The following is a 17,407-nucleotide window of genomic DNA, read 5'->3' on the forward strand; positions in this document are numbered from 1 at the left end:
CACTAGCGCGGCGCCAGGTAACCTGACCTGAGGTGCATGTTTTTGGATGATGGGAGGAAGCCGGAGAACCCGGAGAGAACCCACGCAAGCACATGGAGAACATGCAAACTCCGCACAGTAAGGCCCAGGACCGGATTCGAACCCGGAACCTTTTTTGCTGTGAGGTGACAGTGCTAACCACTGCACCACCGTGCCGCCCAAAAGGGGATTGGAGGGGATTTTAGGAAATTGTAAATAATGTTATTGTTCTACAAAACTAGAATAAATCAATTTTCTCTTCGTAATTTAAAAGGAAATTTTCGGAAGAACAGATGATCAGAATTGTTCTTCCAGCCTTAAGTCATTATCAAAACTTTTTCACAAAGAAGATCTGCATTAACAACAAAATTAAGACAAAAAAACCCAGACAGGAGCAGAAGGGATTTCTTGTCTTTTTTTTTTTTTAAGGGTTTTTAAAAACAAATTTAGGTTTTGGTTTCACAGGCTGTGTTTTAAAATTAAACTACAGTTGGTACAGCTCTTGGCTTCCAGTTAAGGTAAATAGCACCATCAACCTGCTAAACCTTTTCAATTTGAAACACAATTAACTTTCATCTCTGAGGGAGAGTCATTCAGGCTGTGGAGGTGACGTGTGCTGCTTGGTGTTGCTGTTGCAGGATGGTACAGGGGAATACCCCCTCAGCGTTGCTCACTAACATCACCACTGTCACCACAGTTGGTGACGCTGATCTGGTGACTGTGGCTGCAGCTGAAGCTCTTCAGTGTGGAGTTCGGGCGTAGAGCGGAACGAAGAGCAGGTAAAAAAGGGCGTAGAAAGATGAAGTAAGATAAGGTGGGTTTACCTTGTTTCCAGAGGCACATTGCTACCCAGCACCCAGCTGTCTTGCAGCGGGACGCTTTCGGGAGGTGTGGTCTGCAGCTCGGCTGGTGATTGGCCGGCCACGGGGGCCGGGCTTCCAGTGGGAGGTGTTAGCTGCCGCGTTGAATTCAGGGAGTGGCCAGCGTGATGCGTGGAGCCCAGGGCTTGGTTGAGAGCTGTGATTGAGGGCTGCTGGCGGTGAGGGGGGGGCACAGGAGGCAGCGTGGAGCCGTGATGATTGGATGGTTGCTCTGTTAACAGAAGGGAAGCATGGTTGGAGGGGATGCTGGCCTTCGTAATGCAGTTAGTACAATTCAATGACTTATCGAGGAGCGACAAAAACTTTGTTGGCTTTGTTTTGAACGGAATATAATTTTGAAAAAGAAAAACCTAATTTATGTGTAAAAATAATCTTTAGGGAACATAAGATTTAGGGCCTGATTTACCAAAGGTTTGCGTGTGTAAAATCACATGCAAACTCCACACCACCCGCAAAAAAATATCCAAGCAGATTTACCAACGACGTGGGGTGAGGATTGTGTCTTTCAAATGTGCAGTTTAACACACGTTGTCCATTTTGCGTGTTTGCCTGCATGCATATGTAATATTGTGTGTTTCTGCTTGAAGGTGCAAAAATACTGGGAGGGAACATGCAAATAGAACAATTTAGCACCCGCAATGATATTTACTAAACCTGGAAGTAGGAAGAGGAGAAGTGATTGCGTGTTTATTTTAGTACGACTGAAAGGAACGTATGAGATGCGCAAATTGTGGTGAGAAGGAAACACCCGTGGAAACATTTTTGAGGTGACAGAGGGAAAAATTATTCAGACATATCATTTGTCCAGTGATGACATTTCTGAGTTATTGAATGAACTGAATGATGATTGACAGCCAACAAAAAGGAGGAGCAACGAAATACTAGCAATGTCAAAACTCCTTATGACTCAGCGTTTTCCTGCCTCTGGGTCAATTCAGCGGCTCGCTGCTTGGATATATATCCCACCAGTCTTGTTGTTCATGTGTGCTGTCACAGGTACTGAATGCAGAATTCACAGGTAGCTTCGTAAGGTTCCCGAACACTTGCAAAGCACTGAATGAAACTAATCATCACAGAAAGAGCTGAACCTGCTGATGTTTGTTCGAGGATCTCATCCACCACCCCTCCTGTTTTATTTGCCGACATTTTATTATTAAGCCTTTTTTTCGGCTTTTTGTTTCCCCCACAGCATTGATTTTCTTGCTAATAATCTCCTATAAAGCGTTTTGTTCGTGTAATATTTATATTTCTTAATTTCAATGGGATCACATTTCCTTTTCCTATTGCTGTCATTCTGTGTTTTTCATGGCTGGAATCACTTTAACACGCAAACCCCTCATTTAAATACGGCGACTTACACTTGATTTCAATGACACAATTACTCTCAGTAAATCACCCACAAAACGGGTGCGAAAAAAATGTGCAAACTTTTGGAAGGAACACGCAATTTAGTGCCCTTTATTTGAGATCTTAGTAAATCAGGCCCTTAGGGTTTTATCGAGGTTACATTGGAGTTTTATAAATTTAAATCCTGGCTTCCATTTCCTGCAAAGAATATTCATCCATTTTCTAAACTTGTTTAGGCTTGTGGACAAAATGCTATTGTAGAAAGAAAATAACTTAATTTTAAAAGGATGCAAATCAAGAAACAGGCAGAAGCAGAATATTTGCTTGTTTCAAGCCTCTCACATCGGCTGGTCTGCAGTTGAGTTTGGAGGAGTCTGTCAATTGTTCTTTGAGTTTAAATTCATTTTTATTTAATTCAGATCACATTTAATCATCATCCAATCAAACAGTGTCTCATCTGAAAACAATTCCTCAACCAGAGATATATATTTAATGACCTCAGACTTTTCCTCTTCATAAAAGTATAAAAAAAAAAAAAAAAAAATCCTGTACTGCAGTAATTGGCAGAAATCTGCCTGAAGCAGTTCAACCTGTTGAGACGATAGCAGTGACTGTCAGACAGTCTCTCTGTCAGCCCCGAGGCCACAGATGGACGGCTGAAGATGTGAGGAAGATCGACAGCAGAACTTTAATCTTTATAAAGGTAGTGGGATTCAAATTAAATTCAAATGATTAACATTATTATTATTATTTCTAAGTCAGACATTTACACTTGTTTGGTGCACAATGTGCTTGTCTGGGTTTGTGTCCCGAAGACCATTTATTTATGAGGAACCATTATGTTGTTCACGAGTGGTTGTACCTCCGTCCGTTCACTTCCTGTCTGTTATATTACTGCTTCCCCAGAACAAGCAACCGCTAACAGACTCAAGTGTTCAGTATCATGTAGTTCTTGTTCCTGTCAACGGCGGACCAGATTTAAATCAAATGTAACATGCTGCTGAATAATTTTAATGAAAGTCATGTAATTAATCTTCTGCCAAACTCACTGATGGCCGACTTTGAGTCTCGATGCTCTCGAATGCTGCCAGCTTGAGTTGTTTTCTTAATTTTAAGTCATTAAAGGCTGTCGAACAGACTGTGGTCTCAAATGTTAACCGCTATGTAAATTACAGTGCAAGAGTATGGGCCGGTCAAGGCTAGCGAGAACTGTAACTCAACACTACACGGCACTCAGCCGGGCTGAATACTGATCAGTGACTGGCCTTCACTAAACACTGCTTGGTTTTTATAAAAATATTTGCTCAACGTTGACCCAGCTTCAACTTTTCCCGACTGTTTTTTTTTTTCACAGTGCTTTGCAGCTCCTTTTTCTGTCCTTGGGGTACTCTGAAGGAAATGAATGGCAATGCTGGTATTTGATTTGCATAAAGAGCATCACATCTCCATTTCCCAGCCCTGCTGTTATTCCTTCTCCCCTCACCGCAGAAAACAGACAGCGGAGAAAGAGAGAGAGAAGAGGAGCGGTGGGGTGGGCCAGGGAGAACTTTTTCTGGTTATAGAGGAACCCCCCCCTCCACACACACAAACACACACACACACACACACACACAACCCCCCCGTTCGTTCTCTCTCTCCATATGCTGTTTTGCCGGCTTAGTAATTGTTCCTCTTATGCAAACCTTCAAGGCTAAATGCTGAACACCGCACACACAAAGTCAAGATTTCTGGATAAGCGTTCCAGCATCATTAACACATCTACATCTGTGCACCATCACTGCAAATGTAAAATTGAAAACCTTTTACACACTCAGATGCTAAAAAAAAACCCAGCACACACACATACACTGGGCTTACAGTTTGCCTAATACAAAATCTCAATGAGCGGGAAGTAGAGTAATTAATCAGTCTGGCTGACGGACAAAAAACTGTCTAAGTGCAGCAGATAAATTCACTCCTGCATGTGTGTTTATGTGCAGGTTCAATGTCGCACGGGATCTCAGATGTGTGTTTGATACCATCATGTCGGCCTGTGTGAGTGCTTTGAAAGATTTGTCTCTGCGTGAATCCACATTTTGCGAGTATAAAGGATCTCAATGCATTTCATGCTATATTTAAGAAATATGTCAAAAGTAACAATCCGCTTTCTTGCTCATGGATTTTTATTTGTCTGTTATATGTTCTGATTACGTGGTATTCGTGTTGCATGCTGCTTGTTTCCTTGAGCCCACAGCAATTGGTTGGTCGGTTGGAGACCAGTCAGTGTTGGTGAGTTTAATGTAATTTAATTGAAGTCCCACTGGCTGTGTGTGGATGTGAGGAGTCACAGCCTGCAGGGAGAGCGACTGCACCCCGCCAAGTGACATCCAACTGAGACACGAGGCCTCAAACTGCAGCCTGAGGCGGCTCACAGGGAAAAAAAAAATCACACAGGAGTCATGAGTTCAGCCTGGTCGCTGATAGTGACGGATATCTTTTAGCACACGTGTTTGTTGATGCTCTGACAGTTTCTCTGGTTGGTAAACATGTCTTTATCTTTTGATGATACTGTTACTGTGACATGAATAACAACCGTCTTCAACACACAATCCAATGATGACCGTGAAGCCAGTTTTTTCTTTGTAATGTGAGCTGGTATTTATGGTTTATGTATGTTTCTTCAGTTGACAGGAATGTTCTGCTTCATGAATAACTATAAGTGTTAAAAATAGGCTCAGCAGGGCCGTTATTTTTAGGCTTTTCTTGTATCCGTGAGTCAGGAGCTACCCAGGGCTTTCAGATGTTTTGTGAAAAAGGGTGTTACATAAATCATTTATCATTTGCCAAAAAAAATTGCATGGTGGGGATTTGATGTCCAGATCCCCCTCTGGCATCCCAGCAGCCGTTGGTCATGGTTTCCAAAGATGATGCCATTTCTAACATTGCTGGCAATTTAGTTATTGATAACATGTGCAGGTGCAGTAATTACTGGTCACTGTAATAACTATCTGTCTGGTATTCAGAGGACAAATTGTAGTCTATAAAACATTCACTGGCAATAAAAGTGCAACATCCGAAATGCCACGATCGAAGCTTCACCTTTACCAGTCCAATAAGAAAGTAATATGACGTGTGCACTCAGACAGCCTGGAGTTCCACCCACTGAAATACAGACACAGTCATTTAAATCATTTCTGTCCTTCCTGCAGCTTTAAATCAACAACCAAACAGAAACTAACTACAACTGAAACAGTGAGCGGTCCAACCCTGTTATCTGCAGACCTCATATCATAAAGGACAAACAGTCACTAAGTGGAACTCAAATCAATTTCCCCATGTTATAAAATAAACACCAGGGAGGATAGAGTTTGTTGTTAAATCCTGCTTGGGGTGTAAACAAAAATATAAGGCAGCAATTATCTACTATAGCCAGGTCCCAATTCATGAAAGATGCTAAACAATCATGCACAAACCTATACTGCATCCACCCCTTTACTTAAATACGCATTGGACTGTCTGTTCCTTTGGAGCATGCATGTTGAATTTCAGCAGAAAAAGATAAATAAATCCAGATTCAGAAAAAGATGAGAGTGAGAGAGATCAGCAGTGAGGAAACAGAGAGGGCAGCAGACCCTGAGAGGGACAGATAAATGTATGCAAATCAACGAGGAGACCAAAGAGAGCGCTGAAGTGAAAAGAGATGAAATTGTTGGTTTAGGAAGAGCACTTTTATGTGTGGAATAAATCATTTTCTTCACACAACATAGTGTGAAATACTGACGGGCTAACATGTAAACAGCCAGGCTATCTGTGTGGAACTCATCATGAGTAGTATAACCTTGGGAGGCAGCATCGGTGGCGATATGAATGTGAGCTTCATTAATAGCTATCTGAAAAGTTAATTTTTAGAATGAACACGGGCAAATGATGTTTGGAAGGCCTAAAATGCAAACATATAAATAAATAGTTAAATATTGAGTCAATACATCAATTAATATGCCATTAACGGCAGAAAAAATAACATTCAAAATTATTGTAGGCATTAACTGAGGGAATTTGACATGAATTGATATTTCTATTTTAATTTGCTTCGGCACTTTTTGTGTTAATTCCGTATTTATTTACTTTCCCAAGTTGACCCCGCAGAAATCTTTAAATGACACAGCCCTCATTTGCTTCATGAAATTAAAAAACTAAAATGAATACATAAAATGAAATGTGAATGGATTCATGTAAAATTAAATGAAAAAGTAAATAAAAGATTAATGTAAATTTGTTAAATTTTATCAATTAATTACTACATTTGTATTTAATATCACTTTTGATGCATTTAATGGCATATCAATCTTTCTATTGAGTCATTCATTTATTCTTAATTCATTTAATTAGAGGTTTCTGTCTGCTAGTGGTGGAGTGATCAGACTGCTGTGTCACCCATAAATATTAGATAACAAAATAGTAACAGAGAAAACAATATAGGAACATATTAATATTTCGGTGGGACGAAATAATAACGTGTATGGCTCATCTCCTTCACGTCTACAAGTACGTCTTACTGTACTTTACCTTATAAACCTGTGATCTAGCAAAGTATCATCTCTCACTGCTCAGTGAGACTCATCTAGTAGGTGCCTTTGATTTTTCTCTGGAGAAAAAAAATATCTTGAATGAGTCAGTAAGCTTCAATAGTGTTTAATCAAATCAGTGGCTTTAATGCAAAGCCTGAGTCAACCAGCTGTCAGACCTGCCGTTCTGCATATGAAGTATGGAGGCACTTTGTCTGCCGTGTGTACGCTGATGGTCAGGATTCACAGCCTCTCTGATGCTGCTGATGAAATCTGCTTTAAAAAAAAAAAAAAAAAAAAAAAGTTTGTTGACTTACTGATGCTTTTTTTTTTTTTTTTTTTTTTTTCTAAAGTTCTAGATGATTACCTGGTGAAACAAAAATGATGTCCCAGCAGAATAAACATTATCCACATATGAGATGATGATATAACTGTAGATGTGCAACCTTTGGCGGTGAGCTTACCACCAGTTACAAATTCAGCGGCACTCCCCCTGTCTTCGTTGAATCACCTCCCAGAGGGACCGAACTGTGCAAATGAGCTGGCAGGGAAGATAATAGTCACAGGCTGCTTCGGTGTTGCACGTAATCATTGTGGTGTAGGTACAGTACGGTGGGATAAATGTTTTGTGCAAACCCTCAGGCAGGGTTTTTACTCCACGATGTGTGTGACTGAGATGTTCCCACACACATACCGAGTGCTCCATCAATGTGATGGACCGGTGAGAGCGCAGTAAATTGGCATCTCAGTGGAGCAGTGAGGTGAGGTGTCATTGAGGGAAGAGGTTCTTTGTCAAAGGCAGAACGATTACAAGCTTCACTAAGATGCTGTATCTCCCTCTTTGTATGTACATATGTCGATCGCGCTCTATTCTTGTCTTCTCTCTCCATTACTACCTTTACCTTCGCTCTCCTGTTCCCATAAATCATGAAAAATGCTTGACATTTCCCTCACCAGTGCTTCCAAGTTGTTGTTTTGTTGTTGTTGTTTTTTTTAGAATTGGTTGTACACTAAAATAAAACAGATTTATTCACAGGTTACTAAAACAAAAACAAAAGCACTGCTGGTTTTGATTGGTGGATTTGACAGTAAACTGTACGGTGGGATCTAAAACTCTGAAACCACTCCAAAAATCTCAAATGTTTTAATTTAACCTGGAAATAATAAGGAAGTTTGAGGATTGAAAAACCATTCAAGCTCTGACAAAGAACACAAATAAATATTTCAGATACTGCACTATTTCAAGGTGATCAATCCAACTGCAGCAGCTCAGTAGCAGCAATCACTGTAATTCCTCTGTACAGGATCAGATATCTTTCAGTTGTATCCTTTCAATTGCAGCAGGGTTCAGATGACACTCAGGCAGATTTGATCAAGGCTCGTTCAAGTAAATCAACCTTGCTGCCATCGACCTTCTTCACAGAACAGTTTGACTCGTCATCATAGGAAAAGCACAGGCATATTAATGATGGCTAAGTTCCATTAAGTGTCCCAGTGAGCCATGACAGTGAACCTACAGGCACAAAAGTAGGACCTCCCCTAAACTGTCGTTAATCTTTGAGGAGAAGGATTCATCCTGCAGCAAGATAATGAGCCCAAACACAACTCAAAGCTAGGAAGAACGACTCAAAGACCAAAGAAGACCAACGAGTCAGACTGTCAGGGACTTTCTTCCACCTGACCTCAACCCCACTGAACATTCATGAGGAAGACAAACACAGGACAAGAAGACCATCATCACATCCTGCTGAGATCACATGGGTCATCAGGTGTGAACAGACTGCTGCAGTGCTGCTAACATTAAAGCAAAAGGAAAATAGCTACTGAGATACTCTGACATTAAACTGATTTCTTCATTTGGAACATTCTGTATTGAATTAAAAACAAATGCAAAGTAGAAATATCTTCACTGATGGTTGTTTTATAGAAGAGAAAAAGGCAAGTATAATAATGCAAATAATTACACATGTGATAAAGTAGCAGGGTAAAATACCAAAAGCCCTAAAAAAGTTGAAGAAGAATGATGTGAAAAGAACAAATGGTCAAAATAAATAAATCCAACAAGATAGAAAAAAAACAAAGAGCAGTTGAAGCCTGGGTCAGGGTTTGTGTTCAACTCTGCCAGTGTTGATAGGAAATTGAACAAGAGAAGAAGAAAAGGGGGTACAGAAAGAACAGGAGATGACACAGTAAGTCAATTAAAAGTTTCAGAAGCCGCAACAATGGTCAGTGGAGTTTAGACGAGGTGGAGCGAGAACAACACGGACAGGGAGACAGGCATGGTGCGAGGCTGAGGCAGACAGAAAGACAAAGGGAAAGGCAGAGAGGGCAGAGAGGGAGAGATTTAGAGGGGGAAAAAAGAAAATAGAGGACAGAAGAGATCCTGGAAAAAAGTAAAAGACTCATCGACGTAGTGAAAGAGGTCAGTAGAAGAGTTAAGACTCGTGTTTCTTGAAGCGTGAAAACTCATTCCACCTCTGGACTCCCGGCAACGAGAGGGGAGTGAGACGGGCCTCTTTCCCCCCGCCAAGGGCCACCTTTGTGGGGCATGTAGGTGGAGAGTGCCCCTCTCTGCTCAATGATCCACACCAGGGAAAAGAATAGAAAAATAAAACAGGAAAAGGGGAAATGAGCGCTGCCGAAAAGAGGCGTTTTAAAGGTGGGATAGCTCCATTGGGAAGGTCTTATCATTATATGGCCACAAAGATCATGAATACGAACCACGCTGCTGTTATTTTACTCCAGATGTTTTTAGTTAGTGCCAAATTGCAGAGTGGAGCCCAACTGTTCCAGGAGGTCGACACTTTCTCAGCACAAATAAAACCGCTCTGAGACAAAACAGTCTGGAGTGATGTCAGTCCTAACATGAATTCTTGGGACCGGTTCATAGAGAGACGATGAAACCCGACGTGACAGAAAGAAAACGGTTCACAGTACTTTTCCCTGCATCGCGCACATCTACCCACATTGACATGTTCTCAACAAAAATGTCACTCCAGCAAAAGACGAGGTAAAAGTTCAGTCGTAGCTGATAATTCTGTTTTGAGTCAGATCAACGTGAGCTGCCGTGGATTTTGTCTGTCTGACTGACCTTTCTGAGGAGGCTCTTCTCCTGAAAAACACACTCAGACACAATTAGTTACTTTTTGCTTGTAAATTTACAACTAATGCTACCATTTATTGACAATGCTCAAACACGGACACCCTGTGCCATAAAAAACAGACTGCATTAGCATATATGTTCTTATGGGAAACACCACAGATGGCCGGGGAAACTATGTCTCAAAATTCCATTTAATTACGAATCATAAAGCCTGGAACAAGACCTTGCTTCATTTGTCCACATGAGGTAATAGCAGCAGGTCAGAGGTGAGCGAACTATGTTGGAGGTTAAAACTACAAAGTTAAAAAGATAAAAAATAGAATAGCCTTAAAACAAAGTTATGATGACTCAAAGTACCCATACTGTTGTTGTTGTTGTTGTAGTTTTATGTACTGACAAATAAAATAATTTGCAAATATATTCAATTGTTGGTTGATGACATTTTTTCCCTTTTTAATTATTTACAGACTTTTTTGAGGTACTGTGCAACTGATGGCCTTTTTGCAGTTTTATTACAGAATGATCTCATGAAATGAAGGTATTTTATCATCATAATCCAAAACTGCTGCACGTAACTTTCAGAATATACAATATTTTTTTATGATTAGCATTAGCATTGATCTTGATTCTCCTAGTCAAATCTTAGGTCCTCTTGTTGCTTCTGTTCCTCAAGCACAGGAAGGAAAGACATCATTCATTAATTTTTTTTAAAAGCCTGAAACAGACTTGTTAAGGAAGAAGGCCTGAATACACTCACTGGTAGAACTGTTTAAAAATGCAGTCAATTTTTGTTATTGCATCATCTTTTTTTTTTTTTTTTTGTTTCTTATTTTGTGTGTTTGATTTTTTTTTTTTTTGTCTCATCTTGAACTCAACTGCACTTCAGTTAGATTTAACGTATGAACACGAACCCAGAAGTCAGCCATTTTATTGTTAATACAGATAACACACGGGTAAATTGAAAGTGGCCAAGAAAAGGGAGCAAAAACACAAGGTACTGAGTTAGTGAGGAGACTCCCTGCGATGCGCGACACCCTCCAATACTTTCAAGAAGTGCTAAACCTGAATTGATTAAAAGGAGGCATCTTCTATCAACTCTGATCCTCAGCTGAGAATTTCAGCTGAGTCTCAGCTCCCCTGTAGATCAACTAAAATCACACATTCCTTCTAGACCAGGCAAGAAATATCAAACTGTTTTATAGTAATGAACAGAAATCAATGCAAAGGCTGAGTGTTGTTGTCTCCAGATTGGTTTAAAATGAACAAATGGCTGCTGGTTCCAAGACAGAAAGAAACCTCATTCTTTTATGAATGACCCCCGTCATACAGCTTCACGAAGCATCTGCTCCAAGATTTTCTTTTCTTTTGTACTTTAACAGAAATCTGAAGCAAGCAACTGTTAGACTGAGTCTGTTTAGGTAAGTGAACCGAGGGGCTTGCTCACCGCCCGACGGGATTATTGGAGCGTTAGATTTAAGACTGATTTAACTTTAGAGCCAACAGGGGGCTCCTCGTTTCATCAAATTCCACAGACAACCAGATAGAAATCCCTAAAGCCGAACTAACCACTTGAGCCACTGATGTTTTTTGAAAGAATATTAATTGTTATTGTGATTACTGATTACTCAGATTACTTTTTTTTCTTTTTACACATTTTAGGGGGTCTTTAAGAGCGAGAAAAAATACCAAACATTTGGATTATGTTGACTTAATTTTCTGTGAACATTTATACAAATAAAAGAACCATAACAAAATATCGGATTATTTGAATATATAGGATCTGGGGCCCCGGGGAAGTTGTCTGACTTGCCGAGAATGTAATCCAGCCTTATTGTTATGGTCGAGCTCTTTCGCGCCTCGTTCCCCCTCTAACTCCTGCTCCTGAATTCCTGTGCTGTAAAATTGGGTGTTTTTTACGGCTGTTGCATCTGACAATACACATCACCTTTCAAAGAAAAGGAGACGTTGAGGGGGGAAAGTGGGAGCAGCGAGCAAAACAAAAAGTGACACACGTGGAAGTGTTTAGGCAAAGTGAAAGCAGAAGGAAGAGAGAGCATGAAATAGAAACATAATGGGAGGAAGGGGGGAGAGGGAGACGGCTGCAAGTCACACTGTTTCCACAACAACAGGTTGATTGACAGTTAGTGCTCTGTGACCATTTTAACGGTAGCATTATCATCACAGTAATCCTCTTAGACACAAGCAGTCCTGGAAAGGCTCTGCTTGGCCCGTAACTTAGCCCAGACACATGTCTGTAAATCACAGCAAGGCTCTGCATGGACAAAGATTTGTCTTCCTCAGATGATCTCTTCTGCTTACTCTTTGACACAGCCATAACTTAAAACGTTTTGCAGGAAACAAAATCCTTTTTTTCTTCTCGACTGGTTTTCTGTGGGTGGCGTTCTCAGAGTGAACAGAGGTATTTTGCAGAAACAGGTTCAAATGCCTGCGGTGAACACATGTCGTGTTAACTCCTACACACACACACACACACACACACACACACACACACACACACACACACACACACACACACACACACACACACACACACACACACACACACACACACACACAAACTTTGGTTAATTGTTCAAAAGTGCTAAGATGACCTATATTTAACCCTTTGAAGACCAGGCTATTTTGAGGGTAATTTTACCACCTTCACGTTTAAGCTCATATCTTGGTCATTGTTTGGAATAACCATTCATGCTGGATCTTGTTTTTTTTAGTACAGTCGATGCTGTCTAGATCTTTAATCATTTAATTTGATAATACTTAGAGATGTTTTATATTGGCTTTTATATCAAGGAAAAATATGTATTATACATTTTTTATAAAAATGTATTTCACCAGAAAATATTGTCAATATCTGATCCATGTTTGTGGGACACTGCATGACTGAGCAATTTGAAAAAAAAAAAACGTGCTGAGTGTCTGATGGAAAATAAATGTCATGAATGATTGACTAATAACTCAGTAGGGTCACACAAATACGTTATTTGTATTTTTCATACACAGTGGGATGTAATGTCAGCCCTGCTTTGGAGACAATACAGAAGTCAAAGGTCAGAGAAAGGGTAAGTTCTGCTATTTATTTGGATATGCAGCACGTTGTGAAGCAATCGGAACTTTGGGAATCATTCGATTAAGAGTAGCAAAGGTGGAGATGGAGCAAAGATGCGCTTCATGCAAAGTGTAACGACAACACAACTTCAACTTTGATTACCTCTGCAACGCTTCGTCACACAGATAAGGCACTAACATTTCTGAAAATCTCTGGTATTGCACTTTCATATCCCGCATCTCTAATACTCGCTGTGCAATTCAACCGAGAAGAAGGGTCGGGAATTTGGACATCCGTTGGATCTAAGGGTTATGATTTTTTTGCAACCACTCGTGGCTGTAGTAATTGTGAGTCAGGTGATGGAGTATTAAGACTGACATAGACTGTGTGGGAAAGAAGTAGGCTCGGCAGGTTGAATGGATCAATATTTAAACCAGAAGGCTGCTGGTCATGTCCTGTGTGAAACCAAAAGTCAGTGTCACTTATTTAACTTATGTAATGTAACCTAAGTTACCTAACAAAACAGAATGTAAGATACGTCAGGTAATGTAACTTACTTAAGCTATTACATCATGATCTTTTCCTAAACCGAACCAAGTAGTAGCAATGGTCAAATGACCTTTTCTGTCATTTAGCTGTGAGGACGTGTTTGTCCAATAGAGGATGCCTAAAATGCTTAATTAGTCGATTCTGTGTCGACTAATTAGGTACTAAAAATATAACAAGCAAGCTAAGTAAATTTTGCATAAACCGAGTCACATCTCATTGCGGTTTGTAGCCTAAAACAAAAACAAAAAATTGCACACAATGTCCCTTGAAAGGCGATTACACCTTTTAGCATTCAAATTACGACACAGTAGTTCACTGACATGTGGGTAAAGTGCTCAACACAATCCTAATGGAGTTACCTAAATCCCACTCTGTGATCTCAAGTAATGTGAAACACTTCAATGCAAAATAATATCTGTTTCCGGACTCTCTATGTCTGATCGAAGTGTTGCCTTGAATTTAGCCTTTTATTTGTTTTCTGGAGAATAATGTCCATATCGAATGAACCATTACATCCACTTACAAAAAAAAAAAAAAAGAAGCAGAAAATCAAGATTACTGATGTCTGTCTGTCATTTCACATTTTCTCCATGTAAAGGTGATTGGGAGTTTGGTTACCAGCATTCTGGTCCAGCAGAAAAAAAGTAGATATTGCATAAATGAAGTACTAACTGAGCTTAGATATTGATATATCCAGTACAGGATCATTTCAGATAGAAAGGGTCTGAAATGTTATTTTTAATTCCAGTGCGATTTTTGGGGAAATTAAAAACGGATGTATTAGCTGACTTTTGGTCTAAAAAAAACTTTAATTATTGCCTCATCGGTTAATTCCTCCACCAACCAATTAAATTTACATGGATGTCTGTCCAGACTCGTAATATTAATAAATGTAGTGGGAACTACATATCATAATCATAATAAATTTGGCCGTGTCAGTAGACAATGTTTTAAATATTATAAAAAAAACAACGTACAAACTCAAAATTCTACAAATTGTAAAACGAGGATGCTTTACACACATCTTAAACGCAGCAGATTTATTTGAAGATGACTTACCACAATTTCAAAGTGGACACCCAACAATAGTCACTGATTCAGTATCGAGCAAATGTTCTTCAGTTATGGTGCTGAATAATGGACAGGAACGTACTTTTGCTGAACATTATGATGTCACAGTAAAGTGGACCTTTGACTATTGGATATATAATGTCATCAATTTTTAATTGTGTCTTATTAGGAATTTGTGTTAAATTGTTTCCCCATTAACATGTAACAATTCTTGAGTTATGACCACAGATGTGTTTTGTGAGGTCACGGTGACCTTTGACCACCAGCATCTGACAAGTTCATCATTGAGTCGAAGTGAATGTTTGTGCCAAACCTGAATAAATTCCCTCAAGGTGTTCCTGAGATATTCCGCTCACCAGAATGTGGCGGACGGACGGACGAACAACCCCAAAACAGAGGCCTGAGGCATTATGACTATATTTGAATTGTACTGCTGGCTGGTCGACCTGCTTACCATCCCAGTCTTTTACTTTTTAAAAAGGAGGATTATTTGAAGTGAATATTAATTGAATTCTCTCACTGAGAATGGGGTGGCTTTGATGAAAATGAAAGACATTTTCATTAAAGCTCCTGTCACACCAGAAACTTTAACAAATCTAATGCATTTAAAAATAAATATGAATAATATATTACTAAACTCAACCCAACTTTATAATTAAAGACTAACTAGTCAATAATCTATAGCTGTTTGATGATGACGAATCTTTCCTTTTGAAATGTGTAATTGTTTGTTCAGACCAAACGCGAAGCGAATTATTCCAGCGGAGCGATTACATACAAAGTCAAAGCCAAGACACGAAAGGACGCGAGCTTGTGTCCTCATGTCCTTATACTAACTTTCAAAAGCGCTAAAAATGAAGTCAATTGGAATAACTGAGTTTGAATTGTTATTTTTCTTACCTTACTGTATCAGTTACAGCTCAAAGCATAGATACATTTCAAAGTATGACAAAATCACATTCTTGATTCATTTTATGTTTTATGAAAAGTTACCTGCAAAAAGGAGGGAAACATTCAATGGATTTAAAAAAAAAAGAAAAGAAAAGAAAAAAGAAGAGAAGATAACTGGAAAATTTGGTAAAATAATTTCTACTATTATTATAATAGCATATCTCTTCTTTTCATCAGGTGTTTCGGAAAATATTTTGTTATTGTAATGTTCTCCTGATTTCATTGTGTTTATTGTAATTCATTATTGTAAGGAATTAAAAACGATCACACAAACAGTATAGCAAGACAAGGTTTGTTTTTATGCTGCCATGTGTTGGAATAGCTCACCAGTCCATCTGTTGTATGCCCCCACAATTTTTCAAGTTACTTTTTCCGGGCAGTGATTCAGCCAGGCCCAACACTACAGATGGTTCGTTGTGGTAATAGTCGGGCTAACGTCGATAGCATGCTACACCAAAAGCTCCAAGCGTCAGCCAGCCTGAGCAAATTGAGCATCTAACGCAAGTAGACCATTAACGAGCTAACTGAAGGTGGTTCACACACAAAAAAAGTGCATGACATATTTTACTTCACATTTTTAAATGCATTTTCTCCATATTTGTATCCAAACGCTGGCTAGATTCTTCAATATATTAAAGTTCAATTGACTATTACATGAAACCTTGAAAAAAAAGCTGACAAACTTTTTAAAAGATCTCTAATGGACTCTGTATCTTTCCTCGTGCTTACTTGTGGTTTCTGCCTGTCACACGTGTACATGTCCACTTATAATCGACACCGCTAAGGTCACATGATTTTCTTTAAACTGCAGAGGCGCCCTCTTGCGGAGGTCCGCCATTTTTTTGTCTGCAGTCACGTCCCTCTCCGTTTATAGGTCTGTTGCAATGCAGCCAAAAAAAAATAACTTTTTCTTTTCATCTGTTTTCAGTTATGTTTCTTTGAATGCACCAAAGTGTTGAAAAAAACTCCCTGAATCTCAAATAATACAAAAACCACCACAGAAAATACAAAGAAATGGTCATTGCAATGGATAACTTTTCTGAAGGCATGTCAGCCAATAGGTGTGAAGCTTGAAAATACATTTCAGGAGTACATAAAACATAGCTAACCAGCAAAAGTACGTGTTTTTATCATTTAAATACTGAATCCCCATCGTGACATCAGTCAGATTTACGAACCTAACAAACTGTTGTGCCAATAAAGAGTTGAGAATGGAGAAGCCAAGACAAGAAGGAGAGTATCGTCAGTAGACAATAAGGACCATGATGGTGACAAAGAAAGGAGGTAAATGAAAAGAGGGAAGTGGAGAGAAAAAGCCACTAAGGAGGGTGTCAACATATTTTCTCTCTTTCAAACCGATGTGGTATAACACATCGTCCTCTCCTCCTCTTCTCTCCAACTTCGCTGGGTTTCCATTTTTCTTTTGTTTCTGTACCTTCGTATCACCCAATCAGTTCCCATCCCCTTCCTCCCTCTTCATCTGACCTCCTCTCTAGCTTTCCTGTCCTCTCCTCCACTCACTTCTTTAGTATCGGCAGCTGCAGCCTTTTCAGAGCCTCTCATCAGTCCTTCACATTTTTCTCTCCTTATTGTAGCACCAGTGCACTGACCCCTCATCCACCCTCCCTTCCCTCTGTGTCTCTCTCGCCCTTCATTTTCTCCTGCCAAGTCAGCTCTCTTCACCCCCCCCCCCCCCAACCCACCCCCCCTATCATTTCTTTAACTCTCTCTCTCTGGCCAAGTCATTAATAGGGAAGACTGTGTTCCTCTAAGCCACTGGGTCTTTTGCTTTTTGCAGTTTTACTCTTTCATCGTCCTCTGTCCTTTTCTGTCCTCTCTCTTATGTCGTACTCTTTGTTTTTATTTCTCCCATCAT

The 17,407-nt window shown here is 39.7% G+C and overlaps 1 protein-coding gene across 5 annotated transcripts in view; it reads right to left on the reverse strand.

The window, feature by feature from the left end:
• The window catches only part of tenm3 (teneurin transmembrane protein 3), a 340,668-nt gene that overhangs the window by 147,748 nt on the left and 175,513 nt on the right, over positions 1–17,407 (reverse strand). For all 5 annotated transcript variants that reach the window (XM_069712012.1, XM_069712016.1, XM_069712015.1 and 2 more), the window contains one exon: positions 843–1,110. In XM_069712012.1, the coding sequence (XP_069568113.1) occupies positions 843–1,110 (268 nt within the window). The remainder of the gene's footprint in view (positions 1–842; positions 1,111–17,407) is intronic.

The sequence above is a fragment of the Brachyistius frenatus genome, unplaced genomic scaffold, assembly GCF_029030835.1.
Source record: "Brachyistius frenatus isolate BFR_SWC_R1_liver_20210118 unplaced genomic scaffold, ASM2903083v1 Contig_105, whole genome shotgun sequence".
Taxonomy (NCBI): Eukaryota; Metazoa; Chordata; class Actinopteri; family Embiotocidae; genus Brachyistius; species Brachyistius frenatus.